We start from the raw sequence: 19,630 nt of genomic DNA, 5'->3' as shown, positions 1-19,630 counted from the left end.
TTCACCGCAGACACAAGTACGAAGGGGGTTAGGTGATAAATTTAGCTGTTAATACGCATTTTTTCCCCAGGTGGTAAGCAGGAGGGCCAACTGAAGCATTGCAGAAGAATCTTATGGTACTTGAGTGAACTGGACAAAAGAAGTGCTATTCAGGGTTAACAAAAGCAGAAGTAACACTCATGGGAGTGAACGCAAAGGATATGTCCACAGTCTTGTACATTAACACCTGATTGACAACTTCTCTGAGACTTTGAAATCCCTGAAGATAATTCAGTAGTTAGCTCAATGATCCTAAAAGCAAGCAAAATGCTAGGAATAAAAAAAAAATAGAGAAGAGACTGAGGAAAAACTGTGCTGATTTAGAAATCCATTTTCTTCCACACTTGGGGCGTTTTCAAACTACCCCCCCCCCCGTCAGCACATGAGGAAAGGCAGGGTAGACCTAGCCAAGAGCTGAACAAGGGCAACAGGGAATGAAGGACCATTAGGAGAACATGAAATGTTGCTACAGGTTTTGTAGGTGTTAAAGACTGACAGTATTTCAAACAACACTGAAACAAAACCATGGTAAAAAGAAAGCCATAAAACACTGTTAAACTGAGGTACATGTACAGCCTGTGACTTAAACCCTCCCCCCTCAGATTTCTGGCAGACTATGCTATTTGTGTGATTACTGTTTGTTTACCCTATTTTTATACCCTTCCCTAGGTAATTGCTTCTTGCCACTATAAGCCAAGGCACTTGCACTAGACAGATGTCTAATCTGACCCTGTGAAGTCATTCTTGTGGCAGTAGATTTTAAGAGAAAAGCTCACGGCTTTTCCCTCGTTTTCAAGTGCCTCTGCATGTGGGAGTCCTGGTGGAGTCCAAGAACTCAATCTGAGTGTTTTTATTACCCTGTTAGCCCTTAGCTGTGCTTTAGTTAACAGCTTTTCTTCAGTACCTGTGGCCAGTTTGCTCCAACTATAGCATCAAAACTAGCTGCTTTTGGAGAGATTTCAAAAACATGCTTAGCTTTATTTGTACTATTTTTGATGTTTGTGTTATGTGTTAGTCCATTAAGTGCTACGCTAAAGGCTGTGCATCTTTGTTCCGCTCTTTGTGCATTTATTCTCGTGTCCAGTGTTTTTTGCAGCAGATGAGTACAAAGATATTTTCATGGATTTTTTTTCCCCTCACCTCCTCCTTTAAGTGCCTCTGATATAAATTACATAAGCTTCTGCAATTGCCACGCTGGTACAGTAGTCTATATTTAAGTTCTTCTCTTTTGTTAATTATTAGCTACTCTCTTTGGGCAGCAAAAAAATCTTCACCCCATTGCAGTTCTTTCTGCAACTTACCACTACAATTAAAGATGGAACAGCTCAGTTCTTCCAACCCAAACAATTGCTGTTCCTGAGTACTTATGCTAAATAGCTGTATCGGCTCCTTGTCTATGTTGAGTAGCAGTTCCTGCCACACACACCTATCTGTTGAAGGTTGGTTTGCTGAGGCAGATAGGCACTTGTTTAGTTGGACTTATAAATGTTTAACTAGGTCATTGCAAGAGACCTAAACCAAAAACGAACAAAAAGCAGTGTAGCTGCTTACTGGGCACAGCTGAACTGGCTGACAGAGTATCTTCTTAGTTCTTTTGGCATCAGTGAGAGTCAGCAATTGCAAAGGAAATTAAGTTGCTCTACTTTTCTCAGTAAACATGTTTTAATGATTCTTCAGGCTACAAACTACTACTGACTGTGAGAATGCACAAACCTAGAGTCTTGCAGAAAACATCAGTTTTGCTTGGGACAGCCAACCCTTTCATGAAGATTGCTCTAGCACTTCATGTAGCAGCTGCTGTTCTTAAAGTAGGAAAAATGGAACACTTTATACAATGCCAGTTTAATAAAGAAATGTCTGGGGGAAGGGAATGGGCTGAAGTGCAGGTAAAATTTTGAGAGGAGAAATGTTAGATTGTCAACAGCAGTTGTATTGCTCCAGGTAATTCCATGCTCTGTGTGCTGCCATCTCTCCACGCTGCTTAGTTTTATGGGGTAAACTGAATTCAGTGTAACCTCACCATCAGTCTTCAGCCAAGTCACTACTTTTTTAGGAAGTTTTGTTTTTCAAATACTGTAAGTAGAAGCCTCAATAGTTGTGCAGGGCAGTTCCAAGAGCGGCATGGAAATGATGAAGCTGTATTTCCCATGGTTTTGTCCCCTTTCCCACCTGTGGCTCCCAGAAACTCCAGCTTACCCTCAGTCCCCTGCAGCACCCTCGTGGGGCAGCCATCGGCACATGCTGTGCCTGCTCTGGAGCTCTAGTGTCCACGCTGGCTGGCCAGCTACTGTTGAACAACAGCACGTACAATGGATGGCAGAGTCCCGTTCCCCTCTCTGTACCTCTTCCTTTACATTTACCTGAAATTTGTTCACAGAGCTTTTAGGAACTTCCCAGGTCTGAAACTGCAGCCCTTCTTTGGTTATTTCAAAGTCTTGGCAGAGGATGGGGGGGAGCACTGCTCCATTAGCTTATTTTCCTAGGGAAAAAAATCTAAATGGTTATGATTTCTAAATTTATTTTTCAAATTTTCTGTGTGGACAAATTATCAGATTATCAGACTTAGTGTGCTTACCAATGTATAATTCATACATCTGAATTTTGTAAGTCAAAAATTGTCATACATTGATTCTTCTATCTGATAAATATTGTTAATTAAACTTCCTGTAATCTTACACATTTTAAAATTCCCATGTGACAAAATAATAGGCTTGGAAGAAGGCCTTTAGATATCTTCAGAAACTGAAACCTAGGTGGTTCCCTCTGAACATCAGGAAACACCTTTTTGCTGTGAAGGTGACTGAACACTGGCACAGGTTGCCCAGAGAGGCTGTGGAGTCTCTGTCCTTGGAGATACTCAATACATGTACAGTTAGGAAACATTGCACCTTGTTGCTGGAGTGATCCATGCAACAAAACTGGGATCAAACAAAACAGGTTTTGTGTGTACTGCCTAAAAGTGATGTAGATTTATTTACTTAGTCAAAATTAATTATTCTTTTTTATTTATTTTAGATACAGAGTGTATTTTGGAGCCTCTGTGTCTGCCAGAAAGTCCAGGAGGTGTTACTGCAGTAGAAAGTACTCCCTATGTGCCTTGTATTTTCTGCAAAGAATGCTATCTCTTAGCAGAACAAAACCAGCTCCTGAAGCACATGATTATTGAACACAAGCTCGTCATAGCAGATGTGAAACTGATTGCAGATTTTAGCAGGTAAGGGTTATATTGTTTAAAATGAGTGTGCATGTGTGCAGATATTATAGAAACCTTCAGAAAACTAGAGGTCATCTTTTTTAAATACTTTAAAAATCAGTGGGGTGTTGTGGGAGGATTTTTATTACTTTTTTGATGAGATTTTTTGTTCCTGGATTGTAAGGTTATTTTCCCATTCTCTTCCCACTTCACAGCCCCCAGATGTTGCTGGGACCAGGGAACTTGATATTAGAATACAGGGCAATTCCTGTGTTAGTAATTCTTTGACATATCCTAGAGACTTTTCAGGTCCTATCACTAATCGACAAGTTGTGTACAAACTAGAAAGCTGTTTATTTTGTAAAGCACATTCTAGATAATCAGGTCTCCCAATTTTGGGTTTTATTCATATAGACCAAGACTATTTCTGCCACTGTACAATGTCTTAAAGCTGTGTGTTGTACACAGAAGCTGTTCAGTACAGATTCTCTCGCATTCTGAGATTAAATTCATTTGCTCTATTTTAAGGATGCCAGTATTTCCCCACAGAAATCACATTAATCCTTAACTATACTTTACAGTACTGTGATCTACATACAACAGTGACTCCTTCTACAGCTGTGTCATTGATCATCTCAGCAGGGTCACGTTTGGCTTTCTCTCTCTCAGCTTTGCCTAGTAGCTGGCATGGCCCCAGCTGGCTTGTAACTTCAGGGACTAGGCGCTTGCTTGGCATTTTGCTTTCACACACAGCAATGTATGGGCCTGGCGGTAGGCTAGACAATACCTGCCAGTTTGTACATAGTTCTGTTGCAGTGTTTAAATGTTAGCTGAGTAATTTCTCAACAAAAAGGAGTTTTCTGTAGATGTTCTCTGATTAGTTACTCAGCCAAAGCCAATAACGTGTCTATCAAGATGCAAAAAAAAGAAATATTAAGATGAAATTTAGGAAGAGAAATGTAAGCCATATAAATCCTTATTCAGATGTATGAGCTTAATGTTGCTTAAAATTGAAAACTGATACTTGTTTTTGTTTGGTTTTATGCTGAAAGCAGGCAGAACAAGAATGCAATGTTCTTTGGAGATAATGCTAGTTTCCTCAGATAAATAAAGGGATCAGAGCTGCTCAGTCATGGACCACCAGTTTAAGTGTGCTTCAGGGATTATTCTGTGTTAATAGAAATGTATTTTAAAATCACCTTTTCAAGAAACTCTCTATTTAGATTCTTTTCGCTGCTAATGCAATTGGAAGGTAGCCAAATCTTATAGAAAGTGGCCCCAGGATGTGAAGTGATGGAGTTGTTACTCTGAAGTGTGCCTTCTCTTATTTGCTGTACTGAATATCAGTAAAACAATCTAATACTATGCACACAGAAAAGAAGTATAATCTGAAGTGTTAAACTGAAGTGTGGAAAATACAGGGAAACAATTATGAGAACATAGCACTTCGGTTATACTTAGCAATGAGTTACAATCAGTCTTAGGAATACATATCTTGACAGAACTACAAGAAGTGGAGAATCCAGAGAAGAGCAATGCTAATAGAAAACTTTTTTTTTTTTAACTTGGAAGAATAACGATAAGTTGGCATTAAGGCAAGGGGAAGAGATAAGGTGAATAAGCTTCCACTGCGTGATTGGACATGACCACTTGTGGACACTAATAATTCGTTCTCTCCCCCTGGAATTATAACAAGGAATTGGCTTTATTTGATCACTCATTATTTGGGTTAAGTCTTATGCTATGAAATCCCTTAACAGTAAGCTTCATAGCACAGACGCTTATGGTTAGGTGAGTTTGTCTGAATGGTGTTCATGTATATCAGTGCAGGGGACAGACTAAATGACATCTTGAAATCCCTTCATTTGCACATTTATGACCCGAATGCTCAAGGATGAGTTATTCTTGAAGACTTGCTGTTCTGTGTAGCACCAAGACTGTTTTATTGTGTGTTATAAACAGTGGAGTAGGCAGGGTGGACAACAAAATGCTCACACCTCACTTACTGACATCTAATGATGCCTCTGAATGCGCTTCAGTCATGCATGCTGGCTTCACTGTGCTTAGCTGTCTGCTGTACCAGAGGTTAATCCTCTCCATGTCAGAGTTAGCAGAAGCAAATATGTGCTGATTCCTTGGCTGATATAGTAAGATAGATGGTAAGTAGAGGTAATATGAAGCACCGTGAGATGTGATAGCTGTGGCAAGTAAACTTTTAGATTGCACCGGTATTAAAAGCTACAACTATTTAGAAATGTCCCCATAATAATACCTGATTTTTATGATTCTTTTCCTAATTTGATGGCATGTCAATAAGAAGCTGTCATTGAATATAGCCTTTACCTTACCGACTTTCACATGATTTATATCTTGCACATGACTATAAATATAAGCATGCACTTTTCCAGATTTTTTTTTTTTTATAATAAGATTCTGAATAATTAGCACAAGGCTTGCTTGGTTGCCTTCATCATGTAATTGAAGGTGATGATTTCTTCTTGGTTAGACAGTAGCTTCTAGTTCAGTGGGAACTTAATCTCAGTTAGGGTCTGTTAATGCTGCTATAATACAATGATATTACAAGAATATTTCTAGACAACTGTTGGTGGTGGGTTAAACCTTCAAGATGTGTTTAGGGCTTTCCTTGTTGTGCCTGCTATCCCACCCCCAGGTGTTTAGGGACTTCATTTTTCTGTCTTTCTAGTTGTCTGCCAAGCTACAGCTTTCACTGTAACTCCACAGGAGACCTGCAAAAACCTCACTTTTGACAACTTGGTGTTTTTTTCGAGTTTCAGATTCCTGCCTGCATCTTGCAGAACACAGAGCACAATATTTTGGAAATTTGAGAGTACTCTGTAGTATATCTTTTCAGTAAAGATGCATCTGAGTGGCACTTCTGTCTGAAGATGTGAATAGGTCACAGTGTTATGTAAAGCTTAATGCAAATCTGTCTTACTGAGTTCTTCATTTTGACAGGATGCTTAAACCCAGTTTTAATGAAGCTGAATTAATTTAATGAATTGGAAAACGAGATTAAAGGAAGAAAAACCCACACAGGAATTTAAAAAAAACACAAAACACTCTTAAGAATTTAGAGGATGGAAAAAGTGAGAGCAAATCAACTGTTTATTAAACTTTTTGTGATATTTCCTTTTTCACTAATCATCTCTCCCTTATTTTTAAAGATACATCTTGTACTGGAAGAAGAGGTTTGCAGAACAGCCCATCACAGACTTTTGCAGTGTGATAAGAACAAATTCGGAAGCTCCGTTAGGTAAGTATACTGCTTGCTTACTCCCTTTTGGCCAAATCATGTGATAATTTCTGGCATATACTCCTGCTTTGATCAGCCAAGTGTGAAGTAATCCTACACTAAGTCAGAAAACCACAGAAATAATGTTTAACTCTCAACCACATATTTAATCTTATCTTTTCCAAGGATTGCAACATGTGCTGAGTGAGGATGAGCTCAATACATGCTTAAATGTGCTGCCGAATTAGGGCCAGTTGCAAATCAAGGCCTAGAAGCAGCGCTGCTTACATCGTGGCTGTGGAAGCTTTGGTACCCACTGCATAAATAGTTGGTGACATCCCTTCCAGAAGTGTGGAGAAATGTTCCCAGTGAGCTGTCTTTTCCAACTTCACCCTGTCCACCGCCCCTACTGATGTCGCTAACTCTTCCTGGACATCAGGGCCACAACTGCCTTTCCTTTGCCCTACTTCAGTGCTTACTGCCCCAAGAGTATGGCCATTGGCACAGTGGAACATCCCATCATAAGGACAGTGATGACTGTGCGAAGGAAGTGTTTCTCTCAGATGTAGCTGATGCATTTCTTTGGCTTCCTCTTTTCTAACAGAAAAATATAGTTTATCTACAAGCATATAAGAGAACATTAGGTCTTTCCTGCATCTTTAATTCTCCATGGAAAGCTTAAAAGAGAGGAAGAAATGCATGCAGCCAGTGTCAGAGATGGGTGGAAGATGAAAACTGAGTACGAAATGGATGAAAATAAATAGTTTTAATTATTTAAATTAATTTGTGGAAAAACAGTCCTAGAAAACATGAAAATCACTTCAAAGACCATAATTGCAGTTCTTTTACATGCGTATATTTTTGCATCTGAAACACTTTACCACTCATTTTAAAAATTGCAAATCAAGTGCCTGAATACCAGAGCTTGTCAGAATTATAAACTGTCACTAGCCCTTCCACAGGACAATAAGAATACTTCGTTGTGTGTTTGTTAACAAATTTATTAATTTTAATGACTATCTCCTTCAAAATTGTTAGCTTAGAAATCAGGGGCGTTCTCTTCTTCACACAGGCTTTTGTATGAAAAGGTGGGAAAGGCTGAAATCTAGCAAGTTTAGTTTTGTAAAAGACTTAATAATAGTCACTTCAGTTCACCAACCACATAATCCTTTGATTAATAAATAAGTAACTTTCAAATGCAAAATATTTTTGTGTTTTCATATTTTCTTACGTGCTGAGTGATTTTAAGGTAATTCATTTAAATAAGATTTTTTTATTATTGAATTGAATATGAACATAAATAGTTTTACTAATTAGTAAACATAAAATGTGGGTAAAACACATAAGAGGAAATGCAAATTAGACAAGTGTCAATGTGTGTTACTAAACAGTTGTGGTGCATATCTGCAGATGGAACCAAATGTGATCGGTCAGAGTAAGGGGAGGGTATACCAAATGATGATTAAATTCTGAAAACTGACAATTATGTAGGGAAATAACTGAAAATCCCACATGTAAGATAAAATTAAACATGATTTCATATTTCTTCCATGCTGACTTTATACTGTGACCAATATAAATGATTAAAATTGCTTTATGTCTCCAGAAGAACCATCATAAAAAAAATAAAGCTGGTAGTGAGGAAAACCTATGCAAGACTCTTGTCTTTGTACTGCAATATAAATGATGTAAACGTCTTATAAATATGTATATGCAAATATTTAAGCATGTTTCATTAAATTATGAAATTGAAATAACTGACTTTTATAGATTATAAAACACATTCTCACATTCAAAACACATTCCAAAGGTTTAGCAAGTTATGTGCTAGGAATATTCAAAGCAGCTGCAACTTCCCATCCCTTACCCACACTTCCTAATCTCTTAACAGAAGAACAGGACAATTATTTTCTTCTATGTGATGTTTTACCAGAAGACAGATTACTTAGAGAACAGCTTCAGCAAAAGAGACTGGTAAGAAATTACTGTTGTTTCATTTTTGAGGTAAACAGTTCCGTAACTTAGTGGGCATTTTAAAGTGAAAGCATTTTTTGCTAGACTGCAAAATTCTGATTTTTTATATTTTTTAAGCTCATATTCCTAGCTGTTGCACAAACGTACACAAACTCCTTGTTTATAGATTTTTTCCTTGGAATAAATTTACAGGTTTTATGTCAGTGTTCCACACAAGTGGAAAATACGCCCAGAGCACTGAAAAAGGCTGTGTGCGATGCACGCTTTTCTTCTTGCAAGATTCTGCAATGCATTGACACACTATCTTCTGTGTAATAATGTAGAGAAATTAGCAAAATAAAACTCAGTGTGTGATACTGTGAAAAGGGAAGGTGATACTTACTTGCAAAAGCTTCAAGCAAGTTGTTTTTTGTGCATTCAAACTCTCTTACTCAGATTTCATTAATATGCACTTGCATACCCACAAACACCACAGTGCATGAGTGGAGGAAGTCTGGCCAGTATTGTTTCTGTGAGATGCAAAGGACAAGAAATGCCAGCTGTTGAGTCCTCTGGTTCTTCTTGCTTGGTGATGGCAACCTGGTACTTTGGACAGACCTCTTGTATCTTTTCAGAGTTGTCAGTTCTGAATGGGTGGTCCTTCACATTAAGGTCTTGCTGCCTTCAGCTTCCATGAGTCTTAGTCCATGTTGCTGACCACTAGGGGTTTTTGTTTGGCTTTGTTTTCTTTGGGGAACCTGGTCTAGTGGAGGGTGTCCCTGCCCATGGGCAGGGGGTTTGAAACTAGATGATCTTTAAGGTCCCTTCCAACCCAAACCATTCTAGCATTCTATGATTCTTATTTGAAATACACATCTTTAGTCTGTTTTTCCTGTTGGGCTAATTCCAAAATAAATGTTATGGGATACATAGCAGCCTTGTTGTCAATCTCCTCATTTTAGAATGCAGGATCTTGTGCTGACATATCATCTGTGCTGTGTTAGAGTGCAGGCCTTTTAGTCTTGACATAAATATGTTCCTTAGTTTACTGCTGACAGCTATGTCCTGGGAATTGTCGATATAGGCCTTTTAACCCTTTGTTATGCTGTTTCTTCTGGTATCTTACGTTGTTGGTAAGGTACCAACTTTATGTTTCTATTACAAGTCTGTACATACGCAGCATGCAACTAAAGACATCTTAAATTGTAAGCATTCCAAATAAAGGAGATGCTTACAAAAAACAAATTCTAGTCCCCAGGAAAATTGGGATTGGCAGGCAAAATCCATTTGGTTCAACTACCCTGTGAATGCTGTTACAGTTTGCTGGCTAAAGTAATATTCTGCAGCTCGAGGCACATGACTAACAAGTCCCCAGAACCTGTGGAGTACGTACGAGTCTTACACAGCTCTCCATAGAATCCCAGCTCCTGCAAAGAAGAATTGTGGTAGTTCTGTCACTGAGGATTTCCCATGGAGTTGGATTTTCCTCAGCTAAAATCTTCGTTCCTGTGTAGTTCCATTGGATTGTCATGGACTGAGAAGAAAGCAGCTGATGCTTTCATGCCTAGCATGCTTCTCTTACAATTTGTCGTATGGAAAGCCATCCTGGATCAGTAAAAAGGTTTGTCTGGATCAGTATCTTATACTTGTCAGTAGCAAAGTGTATGTGGTATTTGTCCTCTTCTGATCTGGTGTTGATTCTTTCTCACAATATTCTCCTAATCTCCAGCAATTGGCAGCTCAAGAATTTCTTGATTCAACAACATCGTATCTGTGTTTATTAACACAATAGATTTTTCATTCATGAACCTCCAACTCTGAACCCACACAACCTTCCAGTATCCACAGGTTCCTGCAGCAGTGCGATGCACAGCTTAACTACACATAGGGAGAGAACCGTCTATTTGGCCCCTTTGAACCTGTCACCTCACGCCTGGCTGGGTTTTGTATTAGAAGAGGTGATGAACAATTTGTCCTTTATCTTATCCAAACCATTCATGATTTTTCTCCTGATTTACCTACCTTACATTATGTCTTCCATTAGTCATGCACCCTCATTGCAAAGGCGGCCAACAGCATCCTTGGCCGCATTAGGAAGAGTGTTGCCAGCAGGTCAAGGGAGGCAATCCTTCCCCTCTACTCAGCACTAGTGAGACCATACCTGGAGTGCTAGGTCAAGTTGCGGGGCTCCCCAGTACAAGAAAGATACGGACTTACTTGAGCAAGTCCAGTGCAGGGTCACAAAGATGATTAAGGGATTGCAGCATCCTTCATACAAGGAGAGGCTGAGAGAGCTTGGGCTGTTAAGCCTGGAAGACAAGGCTTAGGGGGGATCATATCAATGTGTGTAAATACTTGATGGGAATGAAGAACAGGGAGTCAGATTCTTCTCAGTAGTGCCACCAACAGGACAAGAGGCAATGGGCATGAATTAAAAATCAGAAGATTCCCTCTGAAAACAAAAAAAACCCCACTTTTTTACTGTGAGGGTGGCCAAATACTAGCAGAAGTTGCCCAGAGAGGTTGTAGAGTCTTCATCTGTGGAAATTTTCAAAATGAAACTAGACACAGTCCTGGGTAACCAGCTGTAGGTGACCCTGCTTGGGCATGGAGGTTGGATTAATTGCTCTCAAAAGGTCCTTTGCAACCTCAGTGATTCAGTGATTTGAGGTTGAGGGTGCTGTCTATTTGGTGGTTCTTCACTCTGCATTATTGTTGCACTTCCTGCACCTTTTCCAGTTTCCTGTAGTTCCTTTGAGGTTATGAAGAAATCTTGAATATTGCATGTGGTCATGCAGTGTCATAATGATATTTGTTTCTCTACCATGTATCACGTTGTTTGTGGCTCTGAGGAAGGAAAGAGGGTTGTGATTGAGCATGCAGCTAACTGACTATTGCAATAGTACCTCCTGGCTGCTACACATTGGACTGTGCCTTATCTTTATTTAAAAGGCATTTGTTTCTTGGTTTGTGGTGGTTTGTGCTATGCAGTGCTATTCCACCTAGGCCTTCTCTCCACTGCCAGTGTCAAGGGAGTACGGAGTCTGTTGGTAGGTGAGCCGCCTCATCTCCTCTGTAAATAGATGTTTCCTCAAATTCAGAAGAGTGCAGGATTTAGCCCAGCGCTAGTGCTGGGTTTGTTTACAGAGTAATTAAGTTAGAAAAGAAGGAGGTGTGCATTCTTATTTTGGTGTGAAATAGCCTTTGCTATTAACACTCTTTTAAATATCAATATTGTATCTTCAGTTTTTACAGAAGGATTCTGTGAAATCAAGCTGCAGCTACCATTGAGGCTGATGGAGTCACCGCTTTCGTTACAGCAATAAAGTCTGTTTAGTTTTTCATTTCCTTTTGCTGCAATCTGAGTGTTGACTTGCAAGTTAAATAGTTATTTTGCTTTGCAAAGTCTTTTACCTCCAGACAAGTCCAGCAATTAAGAGCGAGCTGGCAAGTGGGCTCATGTGAGTTGCGCAGAATTAAAGACCAGAACTATACAACTTTGGGTGATTTTTCTGCAGCCTTTGTATCCTAACTGCTGTCTCCTACAGCAAGCCCAAACAAGGACAAATGTTGTCTTTAAAATGTGCTAGCTGAAGCATTTCATTTTGCAGTTTTGAAACTCCAGTTTAGGACTATTTTGGGCTGTATTGCAGCAGGGGAGCTAGCCAAGGTGGATGTCATGCAGAGACATTATGGTGACTGTGATGTATTGAGGGAGGCCAAGGAATGAGCCTGAACTAAGTTAGAGAGCACAGCTTGCTGAAATAGCTGACAAGGGTATGTAATACAAAACAGATACGGTCTTTTGGAAGAACACAGTCTTGACAAAGAACTTGTAGTTGTGAAGCAGTGGATCCAGGCAGGGAAGGCCTAGCGGCAAAACTCGAGATGCTGGGAGAGGCAGTATCAGCATGAGCCACTTGGGCTTATCTTTAAGATTATTCTAAAAAAGGTAAAAACCTCAAACCTGTTTTTTGAACACACTTCCTACCACAGCATCAACCTTGTCTTGCTGTCATGTTTACAGCTATTCTCCTGCCATGTGACTGGTAGTTTTAGGTGAAGAGGCTACTACTGTTCCTCCCAGTAGATAGACCCTGAAGAGGAGTCTTCACCAAAATGGGAAAAGGGACACAGGGATGTTTAGAGTACTCAGCTGTACTTGTTTCCCAGGATGAGCTGTTTGTATGATGCCCAGTTTGTCACAGGCTTAAGCTGGGACAAGGTTCAAGAAGTTGAAGGTGTGCACTGGAAGGGATCAAGATCCTAGCCTAATTTAACATATTGCAACATCTGAAGTGCTTACAGTCTAGCTTATAATATTAGCATGCTAATACCTCTATCTGAAATTCTATAGGTCCTTCTTTCCCTATGTTCACTATTTAATTGCTTTTCTCAAGCACTCTGCAACCTTGCCCATTCTCCATGGGCTTTTGAAGACTTGTCACACTAATGGTCAGAGATCATTTTATCTAATTCCGTAATGATTCTTGGGTAAATTCTGCCAGATTTAAATACGTATAACTTCCAGCTTTTAACCCTTTCTTACCTTTTTCTTGTCTCAGTTCTTTGTTTCTTTTGTTTTAAATGCATTTCATTAATGATTTTGACATAATTAACCTTTCCTGCAAATACTAAAGCCCTGAAGATTGCAGGCATTCCTCTTTTGTCTGTGTTTGTTCTCTTCCTACATGAAGTAAATGCATCTGGTTTTCTTTGCTGTTTATTTCTAATATATTTGAGGGCAGGGGGCGGTTGTTTTTTGCTATTCCCTTTTACTGTGTTAGCCCGTCTCCATCTTCTTTGGTTGTCTTAGTCCAAAAACACTTCACCTGTCTCGCTTCAGCTTGGCAGCCTGGGGTACATGTCTACTGTAATTTAAACCCTTTTTCTTTTCATACAGCTTCACACAGTAACTTAGTTTTCATCATATCATGAAACTCTTTCTCCATTTTTTAGTTGACTCAGCTTCCTGAACAAGCTATAAGACTGTCTTCTACATCAGTGTTAAAGTACCCTTCAAAGCCTGAGTCGTCTGACCTCTCATTGCTTACAGCCTGTTCAAGTGTAGATTCTAGCCTGTATCGCTTCAGCAACTGAGTCAACTCAAGAAGAGGAGTGATAGGGAAGGGAGGAAGAACCTGAAAGCAAGTGGGACAGACAGCTAGGGGAACAATCCCTTATAGCCATCCCAGTTAGTCATTCCCACTCTTCACTTTGAAACCAAGCTCTGCAGACTAGGCTGGAACTAGGATAAGGTACAGAAAAAAACCCAACATTTTCCCTATTCCTAAGAGGCAACTTGCCATGCAAAACAACAGTCAGGAGAAAGCACCTCAGACATTTCACAATAGATGTATAACACTCATATTACAATCCTGAGACTTTTGCCAGTTCATTATAATGCCCGTTAAGTTATAGTTCGGTCTTTGTACTCATTCAGTCTGCCTAGGATCTGTGGTTCAGCAGCTTGTTTTTCTTCTTACATCCTTTTCCCACACACACACCATTTTCTTCCCAACTTCCTGTTTTTCCAGTCGGTCACAACTCATTTCTCTTTGGGTTTTTCGTTGTTGTCCTTTCAAACCTAGTTTAAAGTCTCCCCACTTAGCTGACAAGCTGATGTCCTAAGATGCTCTTTCTCTTCTTTGTCAGGGGACTTATTGGTAGCCTCTGTTTCCCCAGCCATATGATGATATTCTTAAATGCTCCCTATTTTGTCACTGTTTCCATAACTATGTATTCTTCTGCTCTCCAGAACATGTTGATCTATGCCTGTGCCTTGAACTCAACCAAAAAGGTTCAGGAAGACGCTACCCATTCCTTTTCCTACTTCATTCCTGTTCACAGAGTTTTGTGGTAACATCTTATCTAAGCATCTAGTAGAAAGTCAGGAATGCCCAGTCAGGTGATCAGCCTGTTCCAGGTGAAGTGGAGTACTCTCAGTTTCACCTCCAGATAGGCAACATCTCTGGATCATAGTAGGTCAGTGCCCCATTGCTTTCCTCTCTTCTCTGTCTCAGAAGTGGGTCTCTAATCATCCTTCATTCCTTAGTGACTAGTCTTTGACGTGCCGATCTGTCTGTGTAGCCAGTGGGCCTCTGTTTATGACGTTCTTGAACTGTGTATGAGTTTTCACATTCACTGGATGAGACAGAAAAGTGCACAAAGTAATCAGTAAACACATATACATTGGATGGTGTGACAGCCAGCTTCAAAGGTGTTGAGTGTTCTCCAGACTGGATGTCCTATCCTGACAAATTTGTTGTATTTCCATGCACCTTACAGCTAAGCTGTTTCCGGAAGGGCTTTTCCAGCAGACATCTCTGGTAATATTAAAGAAAGGGCACTCTTCGTGAGATAACAATCATGATAATGATTACAGAATTGGAAGTTGTTTTTTCTTCTGTAGTCAAGAGGCAGGAGAGTGAAGTGGGAGAACTGAATACGGTGATCAGTAAGGAGAGAAGCCGAATATAGAAGTTAGGAGACAAACTATTGATATACAGCTAAGATTGCAGGTCTTCAGAGATGTGAAGTTTCTGATATCATGATTCTTTATAAATATTTTTCCAATTTAGCAGCTACAAGCACAATCTAAAGCTCATCAGCCAATCTTTAAGGAAACTGTAGACACAAAAACAAACATAATTTTCTTACTCTAATAAGAGTAGTTTATCCTAATGGTGTATATAATTGTCAAAAAAATAAGGTGCTTGGCGATTTTTTAGAGACTAGTGCATCTCAAGTGTCGCCAATCCTGGTCTTTGTCTCAGTGTACTGGGCTGGTTTGTTTTATTGCCAGTGAAGTGTGTAAGCAGCTTCTTGTTGTGATCTGTCAGCACAATTTTGTGTTGTGTTTTGTTTAACCCAGAATCTGTTACACTTGCTTCCTTTGCCTACAGCAATAGCTAGTTTCTGTGAGCACTCAGCAGGGAAGTGTAACTCTTGTTTAAATTGGAAGAAACTATAACTAAAGATACGCATTGTGTGTTTGAGGGATCACCTAGGAGAGCTTGATAAAATACGCATTCTTATTGTGAAATATCTATCTTATATTATTTAGATCCAAATTCACACCCATACTGCTATCTCTGGTAGTACCATATTTCCTAGGCAGACACCGATTTCAGTAGTATTAGTGAGTCCGTTATCATAACAGAAAGAATGTGGACTGTGTTCATACAGTCTTCACAGCAGTGTGACTGACTGCTCAGATGTTTGAGTCCTTCACACTGTAACGGTTGTGAAGTTTCCTCTTCAGAGGAATATCTTTAAACAAACTACCTCCACAGAGGAAATAGCACCATCTATAAAAAGCTTTCATTGGAACTTCTCTGAAGTGATCATTTGTATGACATACTATCGTTCTAGTCTCTTTCCTAGTCTCTCCCTCTCAGGGGAGACCTTATTGCTCTCTACAACTACCTGAAAGGAGGTTGTAGCCAGGTGGGTGTTGATCTCTTCTCCCAAGTAACAAGCGATAGGACAAGAGAAAATGGCCTCAAGTTGTGCCAGGGGAGGTTCAGGTTGGATATTAGAAAAAATTTCTTCACCAAAAGAGTTGTCAAGCATTGGAACAGGCTACCCAGGGAAGTGGTTGAGTCACCATCCCTGGAGGCATTTAAAAGATGCATAGATGTGGTGCTTAGGGACATGGTTTAGTGGTTGGACTTGGCAGTGTCAGGTTAACAGTTGGCCTTGATAATGTTTAAGGTCTTTTCCAACTAAAACAATTCTGTGATTCTATGATAGCATGAGAGTAAAGGATCAGAACTGGCAAGGGAGATGCCAACAAGAACCCCAATATGCTCTTGCCCCAATCCAGCCCAGTACTGAAATACTTGAAGATGTGACTACTTCTATTCTTAAGTCTTTGGACTAGAGACTTTGGACTTTGCCTTGTCAGGGCTTATGGAAGTAATTTATTTTTTTTATGGTCCTGAACATCTTAAAAAAGAAGACACAAACTGCTGTTAGCTCTGTTTTACAGGCTGAACCGCAGAATCCATCCTCCACTGCACAAATGGGTTCCTGGACTGAGGAGTGATAAATTCAGCTCTCACTGCAGTCAAAGTCACTGCATGATCTTGTCCCAAACTGCATATGTGATCTACCTCTATCTCGGAGCTGGAAAAGTACTTTCTGCCTTCATTTCTTCCATATCAGAAGTCCTGTGATTATAAAGAGACAGAATTTAGAGACGGAAGTAATATATTTTTCTTGGACCAACTGATGTAGTTGGAAAAAACAGGCAAACTTTTGACCACTAATTCTTTCTTCAGGTTGGAAGCAAAAGCAGCAAAACTTGTGCTGAGTACTGGTTGTGAATGGTTGTTCTACATGAGTCATCCAAGCCGTGCATTTAAATAGCTACATAAATTATTTATGAGGGCCTTGTTAGTAAAGGAGTTTATGATTTTAAAAAGCAGTGGTCTGCAAGCAATAAAGAAAGATAATTTAGCGCCTGGGATAGTGTCTGTTGGAGGGAAGGTTAGAAGGAATTACAGGATGAGAAAAGTCTAATGTGCCATAAAACCAACTGTCCTGAGTCCATAGTTTTTGGCATTCAATGGAGTTAGTTTTTAGTACTACCTTTTGAAGGCATTTTGTATGTCTTGAATGTCTCTTGAACTATAGACCAGAGACAAAGTAATTGTTTAGGGAAAAGTGCTTACTAGCTGCAAGTATGCATTTTTCATCTTTTACTGATTATCAGTGTGAATTCTTGCTGATGCATAGTGCTTAAGTGCTTCTGAAAAAAAAAAAACGGGTAATTTCTTCCAAAATATTGCTTCCTAGGAGAGGAACAGGCACTTCTTTTTTTTTTCCAGGCACATTTTAAATTACCACCTCCTAGGAGAAAGTTTGAACTCCTCACAACCCCAAACTGAGCATCATGAATGTGCATTTTTCTAGACTCCAAACTGTCATGAAAATTATCAAATTTCTTTCGTATTAGCAGTTTAGCATGCTGGTATATTTAAGGATGATCATCCTAGTATAAACAATTGCGCATCGTTACAATGTTTTTTTGTTTTATTAGTTAAAACACACAATAGATAATATTTTGTAATTTGGTTGGGTTTTTTTATGGTAAATCACCCATATAGTAGAAAGTGTACAACTAAGAGCTGTAGAAGCGGTTTCTTCCAGACAGAAAAAAGGGGAATTGGATTAAAACTGAATTTGATTTTACTGAATATATTAAGTAGTCCTGCAAAGCAACTACATTTTTGTTGCATGTAAGTATGATCAGTAATATCCAGCTTCCATTTGCCATGCTTGAAGGTGATCAACCACTTACATCCTGTAGAATTATCCTAAAACTATTCCATAGGAGGCTGTTAACTACCACAGTCATATCTAGTTCTTATTTGAGCTAGGGTTCCTCTAAATATGTGCTTTCAAGAACTTGTCATCTAGCAGTACTTATTTTTAAGAATTCCTGGTTGAGCTCATAAGCTTCATGTGGCTTGTGGGGACAAAAGATTTTAGACTAAAAGCCTCTGTAATTTAAGTTCTAGTTTGTATCAGTTCTGTCAATGGTTGTTTCACAGCTAGTTTGACAGTCTTCAGTACAGTAATGGAATTTTGGGGGTTTTGTTAGAAATCATAGAATATAACAGAAAGAGTGGAGGACAGATAGCTGACAGAACTTCTCACAAAAGATAAAAAGAGATGGGGGTCAGGAATTATTAAAAAATCTGTATCAAAATTGTAAACTAATTGCCTGAAATCAAGCTATGGCATTTGTGTCACTTTTATACTGTTTACTTTTTCTATCTGTGCCCAATTATTTTATTCATTAAAGAAAAAGATAACTAAAATATGTGTATTTTGTGATCTATTTGCTTTTTTCCTCAATTTACTCATTCTCTGGCACTTTGATATGACACAGTATCCTAACAATGTTTTAGAAAACATTCATGGCTGAAATGGTTTTAATTCCTCACCTGTGCAAGTAACAGATTTGCCTGCTGGCTGAGAAAGTCCCCTCTAGCAACGAATGATGCCAACATTTGATAAAAGGAGTGTCTACCTTGGAAAATACTTTTTAAACTCTGTTGAGGAAATTGATAAAGCAACGATGCTGGGTTAGGCAAAGCTTCCCAGCTGCCAAGCGTGCTGGTGGAGGTGCGACCTGGAAGGTGAGAGAGCAGGGAGCAGGAGCACCCACCGTTTGCCTGGAGGATACATCATGCTGCTTCTTCCCCCTCAGGCACAACTGGGAGTAGCAGCTCACCAGGGCTCCAGTAAACAATTTGTATGAGGTGGGAATCTGGAGTTAGGCAGCCAAATATTGCAGAACATTTTTTTGTCCCTCCTAGTAGAGTACAATTAGGAAGCTACGCTGGAATAACATTGATGAGAGGGTGTTCAAGCCCTTGCTATCTTAATGTTTGAATTGCACGTGCTGTCTTTTGATTCCCTTTCAGATGGTTTCTAGTGTGTTTTACAAAATATATAAACTATATGCAGGTGCCTTCAAATTCAAGGTTAGCCAAACTGCGCCAGACGCGCTGCTGAGTGGGGAGAGGTGACAGCTAGGCGTACCAGAGGAAGCCCTGGTTCTGACTGACGTGCCACGGGATGTTCACTGCCCGCATGGAGCAGGCACATACCCTTACTTAATTGTGTCTCTGCTGAAGGGCTCTCACAGGATGTGTAATGCTCCACTTACCTCTTTCAGGAGACAGCCCTGAAAAACAGGAATTTATATTTATGTTAGTTGATGTTTTGCATAACACAGCAGGACGTGAGCAGGTATGGCCTGGAATTTGAGTAGGCGTTGCTGAGCATGACTCCAACATAAAATGTACAACTTATAGTGCAAAAAGAAACAAAAAAGCCCCAGGATCTGCATTTTCAGGGTAAGAAACAGACTTTTATCTGGTGCACAACAGCCGCAGGTCGCAAACTGTGTGGTTGAGTATGTGCCCTAGCATGGGCTGAGGCACAGTGCGCTGTTCCCACAGCAGCCGCTGGCCCTAGGGCAAATGTCGCCCAGGTGTGGCATGCTCCTGCACCCTTCAGCAGACATCCCTTCATCCCATTGCCTCTCACTGGATACGGCGTGCTGCTCTGGTGGAAAAGAAACCAGTAGCACGTTTATTTGCTGGCTGTCAGCCTCCTGCCATCTCTCAGTGCACGAGGGGATGGGGTGTGGTGAGCCCACACCAGCCCATCCA

The 19,630-nt window shown here is 39.9% G+C and overlaps 1 protein-coding gene across 1 annotated transcript in view; it reads left to right on the top strand.

The window, feature by feature from the left end:
* Positions 1-19,630, top strand: part of ZNF277 (zinc finger protein 277) — a 54,352-nt gene that overhangs the window by 16,415 nt on the left and 18,307 nt on the right. Inside the window, exons 2-4 of the mRNA XM_075744126.1 lie at positions 3,055-3,253; positions 6,418-6,506; positions 8,377-8,459. Of these exons, the coding sequence (XP_075600241.1) occupies positions 3,055-3,253; positions 6,418-6,506; positions 8,377-8,459 (371 nt within the window). The remainder of the gene's footprint in view (positions 1-3,054; positions 3,254-6,417; positions 6,507-8,376; positions 8,460-19,630) is intronic.

This window comes from Balearica regulorum, chromosome 1 (assembly GCF_011004875.1).
Source record: "Balearica regulorum gibbericeps isolate bBalReg1 chromosome 1, bBalReg1.pri, whole genome shotgun sequence".
NCBI classification, from domain to species: Eukaryota; Metazoa; Chordata; class Aves; order Gruiformes; family Gruidae; genus Balearica; species Balearica regulorum.
The sequence above is the reverse complement of the archived record's forward strand: the minus strand, read 5'-3'. Positions and strand labels throughout refer to the sequence as shown.